The 17,124-nt window shown below is 52.7% G+C and overlaps 1 protein-coding gene and 1 long non-coding RNA gene across 2 annotated transcripts; one reads left to right on the top strand and one right to left on the bottom strand.

Annotated features, from left to right (window-relative positions):
• Positions 1 to 862: 862 nt before the first annotated feature.
• On the bottom strand, positions 863 to 1,736 carry LOC123030287. The gene is made up of 2 exons (XR_006416073.1): positions 1,582 to 1,736; positions 863 to 932 (listed from the first exon to the last, which is right to left on the bottom strand). It is a non-coding gene; the product is annotated as an uncharacterized LOC123030287 (long non-coding RNA).
• A 200-nt stretch (positions 1,737 to 1,936) lies between these two features.
• On the top strand, positions 1,937 to 10,553 carry LOC123030284 (HLA class II histocompatibility antigen, DM beta chain-like). The gene is made up of 6 exons (XM_044444088.1): positions 1,937 to 1,985; positions 4,444 to 4,707; positions 7,584 to 7,871; positions 8,457 to 8,489; positions 8,826 to 8,926; positions 9,748 to 10,553. The coding sequence occupies exons 1-6, from the start codon at positions 1,937 to 1,939 to the stop codon at positions 9,886 to 9,888; spliced, it is 876 nt and encodes a 291-aa protein (XP_044300023.1). The 3' UTR covers positions 9,889 to 10,553.
• Positions 10,554 to 17,124: the final 6,571 nt, after the last annotated feature.

Here is a 17,124-nt window from a genome sequence, read left to right as displayed (position 1 = left end):
AACCCTTACCTTGCCAACCGCTTCAGGGCCTACGTGGAGGAGACCTGCGCACAGTGGCTTCAGGTCGAGAGGCTTTATGGCAAAGGAGTGCTGGAAAGGAGGGGTGGGTCTGTGGGGGAAACGGGGAGCTGGTGGAGCTCTTCGGGCAGCAGCTCCTCCATCTTCTCCCCTTCCCCTGCCTGGCTGCCTTTAGCCCCAGGAAGATCTGGATTAGAAACCCAGTCTAGTATTAAACATGCTTGGGGTGGAGGAGGGGGTCAGCTCTCCTCCCTCGCCTGCTTCTGTTCTAAAAAAACCTCCAGAGATTTCCCCTCCACTGTTGGTGTCCCCCGATGTCCCTGTACTGGGGCCACAATCCTCTGCCCCTGCCCTGTCCCTGTCCTGGGGCCACGATCCTTCCCTGCACTTCCCTTCCGGTCAGGACTCCCTCATTCCCCTCCCCAGCCACACGCTCCTGGCTGGCTCCTCTGGCGCAGAGGGAGGAAAAGAATATTTAAAACTGGCAGGGCAGAAATGCAGGCTGCACCTCTATGGAGGGGTGAGCAGCTTCCCATATATGCACGGAACTGATGTTAATCCTCCTGAAACATCAAATCTTGGCGAAGTGAGGAAGAGATTGGCCCTCAAGTCCAGGGAAGCAGAGAGTGGCAAAGCTGGCATGGATCCCTCGAGGGCATTGCCAGTTTCCTCTTGTGGCGCCTGAACATAATCAACCTCAGTGTTGCTTGTATGGCAGGTGTAAATGAAGTCCAACTGTGGACTCAGAGCCAACTGGGGACATGACTGGTGGAGTGAAGTTCAAATTCATTTGCAAAATAAATTTGCTTGCATTGAATTTTCACACTGAAACCACAGCAGCCCCTCAGGTCCTCTTTTTATAATGCATAGTAAACGGAGCATCACATGGCCAAAACCTTACACGTCACATGGTTCTGTAGACCCATGAAAGAGAAAAAAAGAAACGATCTGGCACAAAGGGTGGCTGAGACACCTGCCCCAGCTGCCTTATCTGGAGCAAGCAGCGAGGCCTACTCTGGAGCAAGCCCTTCCTATCTTATCTCCAGCCAGCAGCTTAGCTGCTTTAGGCAGTCCTGTAAAAGGTGCGGTCCCCTTTTCATCTCACCTCTTGCAAGCGCTTCTGTTTTGTTTTTACTGCCAGAGGTTTGCTGGCACTTCCCGATTTAGGATTCAGTCCCGTGGCCTCACAACCCCCTTTGTGGCTGAGAATTAACAGCACCCTTTGAGGATTTCTGTGCTGGGGATATCTAAATTGCACTGGGCGAGAGAAGAACGGGTTGCACCCGGGACTGAAACTTGGCAGAACTGAAAACCCTCCTGTGGGGTGTTTTGCTTAATTTGACAAGCACTCTCTGACGTCCTGGCCACCGGCCCTGCATGCCATCTGTTTCGGTCCTCAGGAAAGCATAGAGGGGACCAGAGGGGACTGGGCAGCTTTGCAGTCCCTTCACGTGGCTGCCTCCACAGCGATGATCCCACAATGCTGGGACTAATCCAGACGAATCCCCTGCCTCCCGCTCTCCGCAGGATCACCATGCCGAACCATCCTGCGGAACCACGCACCTGAAAAGGCTTCGAATCCCCTGTAGATACTTTTACGCACGCTGCCAGCAAGAACAAGTTCCTGCGGGAGCGCACAGCCCGGCCCCGTGTCTGATGTCCAGGCAGCAAACATCCCTATCGCCTTTCGATCTTACTCTGCATTCCAGAGATACCGGCAGCTTCCTGTCCGTCGCTTTCGCTTTCGCTTTCGCGTTCGCTTCCGCTTCCCCCGCCCAGCCCTGCCCAGCCCTGCCCTGAGACATCTGCCCGGCAACCGCGGTCGCTCGGACCGCCCTTTTTCCTATTGGCGGAATATTTGCCCCGCGACCAATCCGGCGGCGGCTTCGGCTCCCGGGTCGTGGACGATCCGTCCGCCATGCCGCGCCTGCCGCTCCTGGGGCGCCTGCCGCCGGGCTGCGGCTCCGGTGAGTCCCGCGGGGGGGCGAGGGGGCGGGAAGGGGGCGGCGGCGCTGGCGCGGGGCGGGGCGGGGCGGGTCTGCGGCGAGGCCCTTCCGGGCTATGCGGGAACAATAGTATTAAGAAGGAGAATGGGGAGCAGAGAGCAGCGGAGAAACAGTCATCGTGAACACTAAACTAGCCCATAACTCGGCAGAAAAAGCCGACAAGGAGGATGGTGAAATAGCAATGCCGATATCGATGGGAAGGAGGAGGCCGTGATGCCGCAAAGCATTTCCCCGGCGCGCATTGATCATGAAGGGAGCCTATTCCCTGTCATAATCACTCCCCACAATAAGCGGCAGAAGGAGAAGGAGCCGGTGATGATGGGAGGAAATTCTTGCGTTAAAGCTCGACCCCTCGTGCCCTTGATTCTGCTCTGGGCAGCCCCACACATTCTGGGGCTCCCATTTCTGTGCCGCAGTCCTTGGGTCGGGGAGCGGCCCTGCCAGTGCAGGTGTTTGGGGGCGCTGCACCTGCGATCCCGAGTTTCCTGCCGTGGGTCCAGGCCTCTGGTCGGCGATTGCAGGCTGCCCGGGCGGGGAGGTGGGCGAGGGCCAGGCGGGCTTCCCCTGAAGAAATGGGGCGCGGGCTGGGGGCGCGAAGTTCCCCCGTGCCGCATGGGAGCTGCGGAGGCTCGCTGGCCGGGAGCGCCTTTCACCGCCCCGGTTGCAAATTGCAGCCGTCCCTGGACCGCAGCGGCCACACTTCGAGCTTGGTGCGGCCTCTGGTGGTGCAACTAGTAATGACAGCCCCTTCTGGGCAGTGTCCACACCCGTGTTCAAAGAACTGCGCTGGCTGTGCGGCCAGGCTGGACGTCCTGGGCCTGGTGTAAAGCCCTAGAGCAGGTCGGAGCAGGTCCCTCCCAGGGTTGCTTCTCCCCTTAAGGCCTTTCGCAGTCCTAGGCACCGACCAGAGCCGGGCCTCTTCGGGCTTGATCTCTCGGCATCTGCTCCAGAGGCACCTCTTCCTGCAGGCTGCCCCGAAGGGTGGCCCAGCCGGCATGGCGTTGGCCTGCCAGGGATCGTGTTGTTGCTGCTGCTGCTGGTGGTGCTGATCAGTTGCAAAGTCGTGCCCGACCCATTGCGACCCCATGGACAACATTCCTCCAGGTTCTCCTGTGCTCCACCACCCCCAGGAGTGCACCCAAGCCCACACCCACCTCTCCAGTGACCCCATCCAGCCAACCCATCCTCTGCCGTCCCTTCTCCTTTTGCCGTCAATTGTTCCCAGTGTTAGGGTCTCCTCCAGGCAGTCCTTCCTTCTCATTAGGTGGCCAAAGTATTTGAACTTCAGCTTTAGTACGTGACCTTCTAAAGAACAGTCTGGATTGTGCTCTTATTTGTATAGTTTGTGATTCTCTATCATTGCTGTAGAGCCGTATACAAATCTGGCAAGCAAATAAAAAGAATAGACTCATAGAATAGTAGAGCTGGAAGGGGCATGAAGGCCATCGGGTCCTACCCCTGCTTTTGCAGGACACCCAGTTACGCCATCCCACTCAGGTGGCTGTCCAGTTTCCCCTTGAATGTCTCCAGTGTGGGAGGGCCCCCCACCTCTCCAGGCAGCTGGTCCCACTGCCGTATTGCTCTGACAGTCAGGAAGCTTTTCCTGATGCCCAGCCTGGATCTGGGTTGTTGCAACTTCAATTGAGTATTCTGTGTCCCACACTCTGGCATCAGCAAGAAGAGATCTTGACCTTCCTCTTTGTGACAGGTACTTATGGAGGGATATCATGTCCCCTCCCCTCAGCCTTTTCTTTTCAAGGCTGAACATGCCCAGTAGCCTGGAGGCATTCAAGAAGCAGTTGGCTGGCTGGCCGCATGGCAGGCAGGGATGCTTTGGCCTGTGGTCCTGCATGGAGCCGGGGTTGGACTTGAAGGCCTTATAGGCCCCTTCCAGCTCTGCCCTTCTGTGGTTCTCCGATTCTCCCACCCGGCTGCCATGTGCATTAATTCACCCCCACAGCTCTCCTGTCCACACTCTTCATCCCCTGGGCAGACTCCCCTTCGCATTTTTTGCCCCAAAGGATCTTTCTCTCACGTTCTTCATTCTTTTCCCATCCTTCACATCAACCTTCCCTCTTCTTAACTCCCCTTCCTGGTCTGCTTCTGAGCATCTGATTTTGTAAGCCTCCTGGGGACTTTGTAGGTATTAGGTGGCATAGAAATGGAAATATAAAGAAATACCTTTAAATCTCATCTCTGAACCTCCCTATAAATGAGCCTCCCGGGAACAATTGACAATCTAAGGGGGGCTATTCTATAGGTATAAATTCTCTCCCCTGACCCTCACATGTGCGGGCACCCTCAGACAGAATTGGGCCTCTTCTGGCGGGAGCTGCAGCAGGGTGGGTGGACCTCTGAGGCCCTGCAGTTCGAGGGCATGGATCCCCATCACCAGCTCCGCTCTCTCCCCTCCCAGGCTAACCCCATGGCGTCTTCCGCACCATCTACACGTCTGTGTCTGAGCCTGGCCCGGCGCTGCCCGATTTCACTGCAGTGGTGTACATGAATGACTTGCCCGCAGCTCACTATGACAGCGACACTAGGAAGGTCGGACTTCACGTCCCCTGGACGAGGAAGATGCTGGAAGAGCATCCCGAACACCGGAAGAGGTACACCCAGCAGGATGAGGTCGAGTTGATAGGTGGGATGAAGACTCTGCAGACGATCTTCAACCAGAGTGCAGGTGAGCAGAGGTCAGGAGGGACTCGGGGCTGAGAGGGGGTGCTGACTGGGGACCCCATTCCCAGCCTGGCAGGCAAGTGAAGAGGAAGGGAAGCTGGTGGCAGGGAAGCACGGCAGGAGGGGAGAGGAGCTACAGCAGCGCAATCCTCTCCCGGAAAAGGTAACGCCCTCCTCTGAAGCAGTATTTCCCAAGATGAGTCCTCATGCCCTTGCTTCCCCTGCCTGCTCCATGTCACGGCGCAGGTGGAGCTGCCGAAGGGGAAGCGGAGTGGGAAGCGTGTTCCCAGGGCCTCAGGAACTCCCTGCCACCCCAACTGAGAGATCCCCCAGGTGCGCCCGTTCTTTTTGGCTGCTTTAGATCTCCCTCCTGGCTAGTCTAGGAGGGTTCAGAGGAGATGGGCAGCGTGGTGAGAGGCCAGATGAGCTCTTGAATTGACTGCTTCATCCAAGAAAAAACGGTGCAGCTTCCGGCATTTTCTGGGGACTCCAAGTTGTGTCGGTGTCCCTGTTCCGGCCTCGGAAATGCCTGCTCAGGCCGGAGCTGGGACTGCCTTTGCGCAGGGGCCCCTCCTTGCCTCTGGCCAGTTCCCCTTGTGGTGCGGGGGGGAGGCACCCATCCCGTGTCCTGACGCCTGGTGGGGCAGAGCAGAGCCGGGGATGCTGCCCCGGCCGGTCCAGGGCCCTGCAAGCAGGAAGGCCCACAGGGCGCGATCAGAGCGAGCAGCCAGGCAGCCCCAGCGGGAGCCTGGCAGCGGAGCCCCAGGGGGAGGTCCCAGCAGCTCTTCCCCCTTTAGCCATGGAGAGGCAGGGCAGAGTATGCCCCCAAGGGCTGCCAGGAGGCAGGATCCGAGGGGGGGGGGGTGCAGAAGGGACTCCGTGGTGGAGGCGGCCTGCGAAGCCCATGTGCTTTGCTCCCCTGCTCGGGATCAGCCTGGCCCGCGTGTGTGACAGGCGCGCGCTGGTGGCCCCGCTGGAGGGACACGGGGCCGCTGGAGCGGGAAGTGTCTGCCCGCAAGGGAAGGAGAGGAGGCGGGGCAGAGGGTGAGCTGAGGTGAGGCGAAGGAGCAGGAGAACAGGGAGAGCTGAGAGAGACCTCTGGCTGCTCGGATGGGGACCCCGTGTGTTGCTGAGCCGTGCAGACTCCCCGGAGGCCGGATGGGGGATGGGGCTGCCAGGCTGCCAGTGCTGCGGAAGCCCAGGGGCACGTGCCCCTTCCTGAGTGGGGTGCATGAAAACATATGTAAATAATATCAGAGTGGCCTTTATGGTGAGCACCACTAGGGGAGGCACCCGGCCATAAGGAAATGCTCGCAAGCCAGGACGAGCGTTGGGCTCGCTGGAGCTCAGGAGGGGGCGAATGTCCTGGGCAGTGCTTTTTTTGTAAAAAAAAAAAAAAAAAATGGTGCCGGAACTCACGTCTTGGGGTCACACTTTTACACAATGGTCACTGCTGGCTGTAAGCACTCAGCGCGCGACCGCATAACTGATCCCAAGCCGAGCAGCGCCCTCACAATCAGCACCGACAATCAGCGCCAACACACAAGCAGCCCGCAGACACTATGTTAATGATTTTTGCCGCCGATCTGCTATACCCAACAGGGCGATTCACAATCACTTGGAAAAATCCGTCAAAAAAAGGTGCCAGAACGCTGTTCCGGTGCGTTCTATGACAAAAAAAGCCCTGGTCCTGGGCCAGCCCGTGGGAGTGAGATGAGGAGGAGCGGTGCTTGATGGACCTCTGGCAGGGAACAGCAGAGCGAAGGAGGCTAAGCAGAGCGACCCTGCGGGGATGGCCAGTGTTGTCTGTGTGAGCAAAACAAATCCCCCAGGAGAGGACACCTTGGCAGCCCCTCAACAGCTCCCAGCAAGTGCAGGCAAAGGAATGCTCCTTTCCCCCAGCAAACCAAGAGGCGTCTTGGCAGGTGGCAGTGGAGGGACCGCTGAAGCCATCGAGAGCCATCAACTCTGAGAGACACGGACCCCCCCCCCCCCCCACAGACGGAGACACAAGGAGAAGGGGTGCAGGAAGCCGGGAGCTGGCCAATGGAGGTGGGTCAGCTCTGGACAGGGACCGGGCTGCCCGCCTGGAGGCAGTGGGCAGGGTTCCACTGCTCAGGGCAACTGACGGACAGACGGGAGCCTGGGAGCCTTTTGTTAGCTTCTCTCTATAAAGTGGTTTCACAGACGGCTGTCCAACTGTTAAAACGTAGAATGAAATGATGGTGGAATAGGAGTATTTGCTGCCTGGACAGTGTCAGGTTAAAACCCAGTGGCAGCTCTGAATCTTCTGCGGAATGGACTTTCGGAGTGTTGTGTGTCCGTGTGAACAGAGGGCTGGGGGACGTCCTCTCTGCTGGTGCACGATGGACCAGAGCAAAAGGGCAGAGACCTCTCGGTGGCTCAGGAGGGCAAGCGCCTCCCTTGAGGTGCATCGTTCCCTGGGATTATCCGGCAGAACGCTTTGACCTTGAGTTTGGAGGGGTTGGAAGCAACACAGCTTCCAGGTATTTGCCCTAAGCTCAGGAAAAGCTAGCTGTGTGTTTTCAAAGCTCATCAAGTTGCTGAAGGGTCCTGAAGAACCCCATTCAGGGATTTAAAAAAAATATCACAGGTATTCTGCCAGCCAAAGTTGTCAGGAGCTGATGGCCACATGGGAGAAGCTCCCCCGTGCCAGCAGCCCCTTCAGAAATGACGGTGGCATGAAAGGCTGGCCATGTTGACATGGAGACCCTCCCCTGCCAGGCCCCCAGGATCGGCCCTGCTTTGCATCAGGACTCAATGGCTGAATGAGAAAAAATTCCCTCATGTTCAAGAGAAGCTCCCCCCGCCCGATGTTGGACAGGCTCTGTGTTAACACGGCTGTTGGTGCTTTTGCAGAGCCCCCCAAGATGAAGCTGACAAGAAAGGCCGGCCAGGATGACACGGAGACCCTCCCCTGCTGGGCCCACGGCTTCTACCCCCGAGAGATCGACATGGCGTGGACCAGGGACGGGGAGGTCTGGCTGCCGGACACCTTCCGGGGGGTCCTGGCCCCGAACTCTGACGGGACGTACCACGCCTGGGTGGGCATCAGGATCGACCCTGCGGAAAGGGGGCGCTTCCGGTGCCGCGTGGGGCACGACGCCTTGCCGGAGCCCCTGAACTTGGCCTGGGAGGAGCCTGGAGGTGAGAGGCGGCAGGGGTGCCGGGAAGGGAGGGCCTCTTCCTCGGGGTGGAGGAGTCTGGGTGCTGAAGCTTTCCACGCAGAAGTTGCTGGAGCAAAACCCTGAGACCCCCAGGGACAGGATAGGCCGCACTGGCTGTCCGCAGTGGGGCCATCTGGGTCCTGACCCCCGGCTCCACTCATGCAATCCCCAACACGTGGTTGTCCAATCGTTCCTTGAATGTCCTCACTGATGGGGTCTCCACCACCTTCCATACTTCCCCACATCCCACCTGAATCCTGGTTCCTTGAGCTTTGCCCCATTGGAAGGCATCCTGCCCACCACCGCAGGGGCGAGCAGGTCACGACTCTCTCCTGTGTGACATCCTTCACATACCTAAATCACATCACCGCGGCTTGCCATGTGGTGTGATCCAGGTCCGTGTGTGTCGGGGGGCTCCATTTCCTTCAAGTTTACTCTTTGGGGGAGTCCAGATAAGTCTGGGAGCAGGACTTCTGTGCATCCCTCAGGAGGCCTTTGTTCCTGCCGATGGTCCACGTTGGATGGCCTCCGACCTGAAGTTCCGCCTGCGTTTGTGCTTTGACAGGTACCTGCCGGAAAGGCTACAGAGGAGCATCGCGTGAGTGTTGCCGTCTCTTCTTGCGTGCTTACGCCAACACAGGGAGGCTGGCTTTAGGGGGCAGCGAGCGGGAGGTGGAAAGGCGAGCTGAAGAGTGGAGGGAGCCCTGGCTGGGTTCCGGGTCCTGGTGGAAAGATGCCTTCCAGACCCCAGGGCTTCTCCCGTAGGCAGAACATAGGACTGGCCTGATGCACTAACTTCTCAGAGGCTTGGTCTCCCCTGCCCAGTGGGCTGGGTGCCTTCACTACTGGCCTGCTACCAGGGCCACCCCAAAATAGGGACGTGTTGCATGGAACGGGGGGTACATGCCCCCCATCCGTTACCCTTTCCCCCCAGAAAAGTGCCATTGGAATCCGGTGCTTGGAGACACTTTACGGTCTGTTGTTCCATGGACAGATTTCAATAGAAGAGGAGTCCTTGGCTCAGCAACACTGCAGGTGAGGAGGCGCTCGGGATTGTGGCTCGCAGGCTGAGTCTGACTCCGCAATTTGCTGTGGCTGCGGCAAAGGGCAAAGGTTATCTCGGGTTGCATTAATAGAAGGATCACTTCAGATTCCTGGTTCTCATTTATTCAACACTGGTTGGGCCTCTTCTGTGCCCAGTTCTGGGCAACACAGTTGAGGAAAGATGCAGATCAGCTGGGAAGGGTTCAGAGGTGGGCAACAGGGATGGTCCCGGGACTGGAAGCAGAGCCCTCTGTGGGGAGACGGAAAGAACTGGGCATGTTTAGCCTCGAGAAGAGAAGACTGAAGGGAGCTAGGATAGGGCTCTGCTCGTGCCAGAAAGGCTGTCACAAAGAGGAGGGCCAGGAGCATCCCAGAGTGTGGGACAGGAAATAACGGGCTCCGGTGACAGGAAGCCAGATTCCAGCTGGACATCAGGAGGACCCTCCTGCCTGTTAGAGCATTAAAACAATGAGACCAAGGACCCGGGGAAATGGTGGGCTCTCCCACACTGGAGGCATTCAGGATGCAACTGGACAGCCATCTGTGTGGGACGGCGTGACTTGGTGTCCTGCACTGAGCAGGGGTTGGACCTGATGGCCTCCTGGCCCCTTCCAACTCTGCTATTCTAGGATTCTGGGATTGAAAAAAAAATCTTTTAATAAGTCATATATAGATAAATGTTTTTGTGGTATGTTTAGACTGGCCAAGAGAGTTAGGCTTGGCTGCTGAGAACAGTTTGTGGGTGTGTTTCTGAAGCAGCCAACCTGTTTCCCTCCTACTCAAAGACCAGCGCAGCTCTCTCTCCTCTCCAGGAACTGAAGTGCCCATTTGATTTCATCAGCCTGGCACCCGTTTCTGTCCCCCTTCCACCCTCCTCAATCTTGGAAGAGCCTCTGCGTCACATCCAAGAATCCCAGCTGCCGCTGGGCGGGGAAGCTCCCTTCGCAGTGTGAGCTGCACCCAAGCCACCCACATCCCTGCCTTCTCCCTGACATCGGACACAAGGCAGTGGCGGTTAAGAAGCTCAGCCTCGCTCCCTGGAGGACCCCGGAGGCTCTGCGGGCTGAGATGGGGTGCCAGGTGGGATCCTTTCTGCACGTCTCCGAGACGGACAGGCCTTCCCGCAGAAGTCGGTGCTTCCGCATCCTGCCTCGTACAGACGTCTTCAATCAGACCAAGCGGTTTTGTGATTGAGCTATTTGTGAGATTCCTTCGGATTGCGGGAAGCTTTGGTGGCCTCAAGATTTACCTGTGATAAATGAAGGCTTAGATCAGGGGTCTCACTGTGGAGCCTGCAGACACTGCTGCACCCACAAGACCAGGCTGGGGCACCCCCCAAGTTTTTTGCTGCTGTGGAAGCGAATGGAGTGATTATAGTGTTCGCTTTGATTAGTACAAGGTAGATTATAGTGGGGTGGGGGGTGTTTTCAAGGCATTTGAATCATGGAAATGAATTTATTTATTTAAAGGATTTCTATCTTTATCCAAATTGGATATGAATATGGATGGAGACATTCCTTCCAGTTGTCCCATTCATGGAGTGGAATTGCAGATAATAAGAAAGAAGAGTTAGAGAAGCCAGAGAGAGAGAGAATAGTCAGATGAAAAAATAAAGCGGTGGGGGGGGGGGAGCCAGAGAGCACGAGGAAAAGCCCAAGTGAGCAGTGGGTTGTGGCTTCTCCCGCCATGCCCATGGCTGCCACCTCAACCTTTAGAGGTGACAATCGGGCGCCTAGGACATGTTCTGAGAATGGCAGATGTGCCCAGAAAATTTGGAGATCCCTGAGTTAGAGAAGATCTGAGATTTTGTTATGATAGCAAAGTTAACTCTTTTTATTAGACTGACGGGGGGAAATCAGCAGTTTGACACACTGCAGAAGATTAATCAAACTCTATTGATTTCTGTGAAATTAATACTGAATATATATTTCTGTTTTTTGGAGATTTGATTTAATAATTTAACAATCTAGATCATTGTTGATCTAGTTTTTGCTTTGCAGAAGGATGAATAAACGGAATTTAATTTGTAATTTCTGACTTAAATCTGCCCAGGGAGTTGAGTAGGGAACAGAACGCTGTTTCGTCTGTCCGGCTTTCCTTCTGGTGGAGACAAGCCTAAGACAGAATGGTGCAGTGATCAGAAGTTCACTGCAGAGAGGTCCGCCTGGCGCCGTCGTTATTTGTTTTTCGGTGCCAGGTGAAGACCTTTTTATTTAAATGTCATTTTAATTGTTAACAATATTTGCTTATTTATCTGGCCAGGGCGACTTCTATTATTATTATTATTATTATTATTATTATTATTATTATTATTATTATTATCATTATAGCATTTCTATGCCGCCCCTTGCCGAAACCTCGGGGCGGCTTACAACATGATAAAATACATTGAAATACAATAGTACATAATAAATTACCATTAAATATAACAATACAAAAAATACATTGATTTACAAATACAAAATTAAAATTATCAGTATAAAATAAAAATATAGGAGGAGAAAGAGAAGGAAGAAGAAGTTGCCCAGGCCAGATCATATGTTTTAACAATTGAAATGATGTTTAAATAAAAAGGTCTTTACCTGGCGCCGAAAAACCAGTAACGACGGTGCCAGGCGGACCTCTTTGGGGAGTGAATTCCATAGGTTGGGCGCCACCGCAGAGAAAGCCCTCCTCCGGGTACTTACTCTCCTAATTTCTTTCATGGAGGGTTCCCGGAGAAGGGACTCTCCCGCAGATCTCAAAGGGCGGTCGGGCATATACGGACGTAAGCGCTCGTTCAGGTAGCCAGGACCCAAGCCGTTTAGGGCTTTGTAGGTCATAATCAACACCTTGAATTGGGCCCGGGCTTCAATGGGAAGCCAGTGAAGCTGACGGAGGACTGGAGTCATGTGAGCATAACGCCCCGTCCCCGTCAGCAACCTGGCAGCTCTATTTTGCACCAATTGAAGTGTTCGGACTGTCTTCAGGGGAAGCCCCACGTAAAGCGCGTTACAGAAGTCTAGGCGGGAAGTCACCAGCGCGTGTGTCACTGTCGCCAGGCAGTAGTACTCCAGGTAGGGGCGCAGCTGATTAATCAGCCGAAGCTGAAGGAAGGCGCTCCTCGCCACCTCTGTCACCTGAGCTTCCAAAGAAAGCTCCGGGTCGAGGAGTACTCCTAAGCTGCGGACCTTATCCCTAAGAGGGAGTGTTGCACCATTCAGGACCAGGTCAAATCCACCCTCTCCGAAACCCGATCCGCCAACCAACAGGACCTCCGTCTTGTCTGGGTTGAGTTTCAGTTTATTGGCCCTCATCCATTCCCTTACCTCGGCCAAGCACCGGTTCAGCACAGCCACTGCCTCACCTGGATTAGTGGAGAATGAGAGGTAAAGCTGGGTATCATCAGCGTATTGATGATTCCGCAGCCCACACCTCCTGATGATTGTTATTTATTTTATATTGTTAATTTTATATTGTTATTTTTGTATTTTATTGTGTCGTAAGGCGCCCCGAGGCTTTGGCAAGGGGCGGCATAGAAATGTTTTAATAAATAAATAAATAAATAAATAAAGTTTGGAGTGAGGTGGCTGCTCTTTGCTCTCCCCATTTCCTTGCCCCAAAAGAGGATGGCGGGGGGGGGGGGGCAGCTAACGATCTCCCTGGTTGTGGTATCTCTGGAGGGGAAAAACAGCTGCTCGTCTCTCCACTGCTGGAGGAAGAAGTGAAGGATTATCTAACTGTGAAGACCCCTTTTTCAAGAAGGCTCATCCTGTTTGCATCTGGATTCAGAAGGACGCCGTTATTTTGGTCCTGAGATGGACTGAGTTGTGTTGCACTCAACATAGTCGCTACATCATTAGATGCTCCTATTTTAAAACATTGATCAAGAACAAGTGAATGTATCTAAGACAATCATAGAATGAATTGGTGCCATAGCATTTGTGGACAGATGTTCAAACAGCTGAAAAGAAACAAGAACAAGTTTTGTGCGTACATGGCCAACACAGCTTTCTGTGAGCAGGGGCTTCCCCGCAGTGCGGAGCAGGGCCAGCCTAAATCTGCCCTCTTTCTGTCCCAGCTTTTCATATTTGCCTCTGTATTGCCTTTCCTTCCACACGTTCACAGACATTTTCCCATTGCGGCTGTGGTCCTGTGGCCTCCAACGTTTTCCAGTGAGCTCTAGGATTATTTGAAGTCTCAGCTCTTGAGATCCTGTGATCTGAAGCTGGGAATCCAGAGGCCAAATCCCCATGCCGCTCCCACTTAAAACCAAACTATGCTGCGCTTTTGGGCTGAATTAGCAGCAGGGCTGTAGGGATTTTGGGTGGTGGTGCATGGGGGAAATTTGAATTGGGCCAAGAGCAAGAGGACCAAGTCATGAGCTGGGCTGTCACATTACTGTTCTGCATGGTCACAGATTTTGGGTGCCGTTCCGAGGCCTAGCGACATACTTCGGGGCTGAATTAGTAGCAGGGCTATAGAAATTGTGTGCAGTGGAGTTAGGGATATCTAAATTGCGCAGGGCGAGAGAAGAACGGGCTGCACACTGGACTGTCACTCAGCAGAACTGAAAACAGTTCTGTGGGGCGTTTTGCTTAATACGACTCCCAAGTCAGCAAACCACAAGATTACTACCAATGTCTCCCATCTTGTTTTGAAATGAGAATGAGACTTGTATGCTTTTCCAACACCTGTATGATCTGCTGAAGCAGAAAAGCAGAAGACAAGCATTAGATTCTGTTTTTCCGTTTGTTCCACCTCCGGACTTTGGCCAAACCCTAAAAGAAACATTTCATTCATTTACTTCAAACTATTTTAGGCTACTTTCAAGGGCAGATCCCTCCCAAGTTGGAATACAAAATAATAATAATAATAATTATTATTATAACATTTCTATGCCGCCCCTTGCTGAAGCCTTGGGGCGGCTTACAACACAATAAGATACATTGAAATACAATAGAACATAATAAGTTACCACTAAATACAACAATACAAAAAATACACTGAGATACAATAATGTAAAATTAAAATTAACAGTATAAAATAAGTAAAGAATATAGGAGGAGAAAAGAGAAGGAAGAAGAAGTTGCCCTGGAAAAACAAATGTAAACATAAACGATAACATACTGCAAAAACAATGTCTGTAAATCAAACCAGAAGCCCAGAATTGACGCTGGGTGTTCCAAGCCTTCCTGAAGACCCGCAAAGGAAGGACCTGAAGACCAGGGAAGAACCTGCCCGGGCTGCGTTCTTACCTGGCCGGTCTTCGTCCCAGCGGCACTAACAAGCCATGACTTCTTGACCACAAACAGCCCCCTGTAGCCGCACCCAAGTCTGGGATCCCTCAGCTGCATCCTTTGGGAAATTTTAAGAACCGGGCAGGGCTGGCTCGTTCCCGAAGGAACCTTGCCAAATTGCCTCCAGGCTCTAGAAGGAGGCATCCCCAAGAATCACGGTCCCAGGAATTTAAAGACTAGCAATGTGCCTGCAGTGGATTTTGGCAGACGTGCTCCGTGCGGAAACGGAGCGGCGCTGGGCAACAGCCAGGCAGCCTTCCTCTGCACCGGCTGCTGCTTCTGGGCAGCCTCAAAGTTAGTCCCACACAGAGTCCCTTGCGGAAATCGGTCGTGAAGATAACAATGCCAGGACATCACTGAGAGCCAGTGTGGTGTAGTAGTTAAGAGCATGGGACTGGGACTCAGAGGATCTGGGTTCTAGTCCCCTGCTCAGCCATGGAGCCAACCGGGTGACTTTGGGCCAGTCACAGACTCTCAGCCCAACCTACCTCACAGGGCAGTTGTTGTGGGGATAAGATGGAGGAGGAGAGATGATGTAAGCTGCCTTGAGCCCTTTGTAGGAAAAAGGCAGGATATAAATCACTATATATATATATATATATATGGACAAGCTGCCTTTCTGCTAGCAGCAGTGTTCAAAGCCAGGCAGTATAAGATGCCGATAAGGCTACAAGAATGGGCTGGCTTGGCTACATAATTCTTCCAAATGGAGCCCTTTTCTTTCAAGGTTTTTTTGTATGGCTTTTCACTGCAAAATCTTGATGTTTTAAAGCCACAAACCCGGGTCTCTGAAATAGTGGTAGTCAGACAGTGCAGCTGCCTTTTTTCCAAAGGATTGCTAATAGCAGTATTACTCAGCTTTCTCTAGAAAACAACAGGCAACAATTGCGCAAGAGTTCTGGCATCTTTTCTTCCTCTCCAGCTGTCAGAGACGCAGCCTTGGACTGCAAACTTCATCTTGTTTTGCTCTCTTTACAGACTTCTCTCATTAGCCTATTTCCTGTGCCGACTACAGAAATTCCTAGCTTGTTCTGAAGAAAAAAATGAACTGATCTGTGTCCTTAGCTTCTTTTTGTTTACACACCGGTTTCTTGCCTGCAGGATTTGTCTTCCTGGAAGGATGGGGTGTGAGCACAAGAGAGAGAGAGAGAGCGCGGTAACAAGACATGCTTGGGTCTTCTGCACCCAAAGCTCCTGAGGCCCGTGCAAGCGAGGGACCGTGCCAGCCCCGTCTTGCTCGTCCTTCACACTGATGGAGGCTCTTGATGCAGGGCAGGTGGTGGAAAACCCACATTCGGCCTGCAGGGATGCAGGACAGTCCCTCCCGTTGGCTGCAAAGGGGAAGAGGGGGGTATTCGCATCTCCACAGGCTGGCTGTGTGTTTCTTTTGCTGTCACAGGTGTGTGGGATCTTCAAGAGCAGCTGGAAGAGGGAGGCCAGATTTCCGTCTCAGCCACGGCTCCATCTGCAGTACGGACGGATGCTGCCAAACCACCCTACAGGGCTGTTGTGAATATTGTTCAGAGCGGTGTCTATAAAGTGCGTTGAATGCTGGCAATACGCTACGTAAATGGCTAGTAGTAAGGATAATAACTTTTTAGTTTAGCCTTTGCCAATTTAAGAGGGGAGAATCATTAATTAAAATGTTTAAAAGTTGTGCTTCATCCTTATATTGCCAAAGAATAAAATTACAGTGTATACATAAATATGTATTAAATTATAGATGTTTGAGTAAACTTTAAACATAATAAATGTTAATTATAATAAATAATAATAAACAGAATAATTAGGATGCTGTATTTTATTTTGCTCTTTTCTGTTTACTGTCAAACCATCCCGAGACCTTGGTAGTGGACAGTATTAAAAAGTCTTAAATTAATTAAATAAATAAAATCAATATTTTATTGTGCATAATACCATTGTGTTAAATTACACACAATGCTATTATACATTAATAGGAAAATATACATAATGCAATTTTTTTCTGTTGAAAACCTCCACCCCAAACACATTGTCATAAAAACAAATCATGAGGGCTGAAATACAATGGGGGAAGAGACAAAACCAGCCAGTTAAAATGCCTGGATGAACAAAACAGTTTGGATTTAGGGTGAAAAGGCTGCAGGGCTGGCACCATCTGCACCGTCCTTGGGAAAGAGTCTCACGGGTGGGGTGCGACAACTAATAAGGCCCCGTCCTTTCCTTTGTCAACACAGAATGTGCCCAAGGTACTTCAGTCTTGGGCAGGCTGCTGCAAGGAAGAAAGCTGCAGAATAAAAAGGGAGCCAGCGTGGCGTAGTAATGAAGAGCAGGGGCCTGGGAGCCAGGCGACCTGGATTTTAGTTTCCGCTCGGCCACAGAACCAACTGGGTGACTTTGGGCCAGTCACAGACTCTCAGCCCAGTCCACCTCACAGGGTCGTTGTTGTGGAGGTAAGACTTGCAGCAGGAGAATGATGTAAGCCCCTTTGAGGTAGTTGTGAAAAAGGTAGGCTATAAATCAAATGCATGCATGCATGCATGCATGAATGAATGAGAGGCAGACCAGATGAAAAATAAATTTCAGAAGATTATCTTGTGCAACGTCTTATTGCAAAAGCACTAAAGCGTTTCAAACTCTATCCATTCCCCCAAAATGCTTTGGAAAATCCAGCGTGCTTCTGGAAGGACCCAGCATGGTGTCACTCGCCCGCTTGGCAGTCGCTCGGCCCCCAAAAGTCGCTCCTTTTTTTTTTTGGGGTCCAAATAAATAAATAAATAAATAAAAGCCAACTGGGTGACTTTGGGCCAGTCACAGACTCTCAGCCCAGCCTACCTCACAGGGTTGTTGTTGTGGGGATAAGATGGAGGAGGAGAGATGATGTAAGCTGCCTTGAGCCCTTTGTAGGAAAAAGGCAGGATATAAATCCAT

Source organism: Varanus komodoensis, unplaced genomic scaffold (genome assembly GCF_004798865.1).
Source record: "Varanus komodoensis strain SLA01 unplaced genomic scaffold, ASM479886v1 scaffold447, whole genome shotgun sequence".
NCBI lineage: Eukaryota > Metazoa > Chordata > Lepidosauria > Squamata > Varanidae > Varanus > Varanus komodoensis.
The sequence above is the reverse complement of the archived record's forward strand: the minus strand, read 5'-3'. Positions and strand labels throughout refer to the sequence as shown.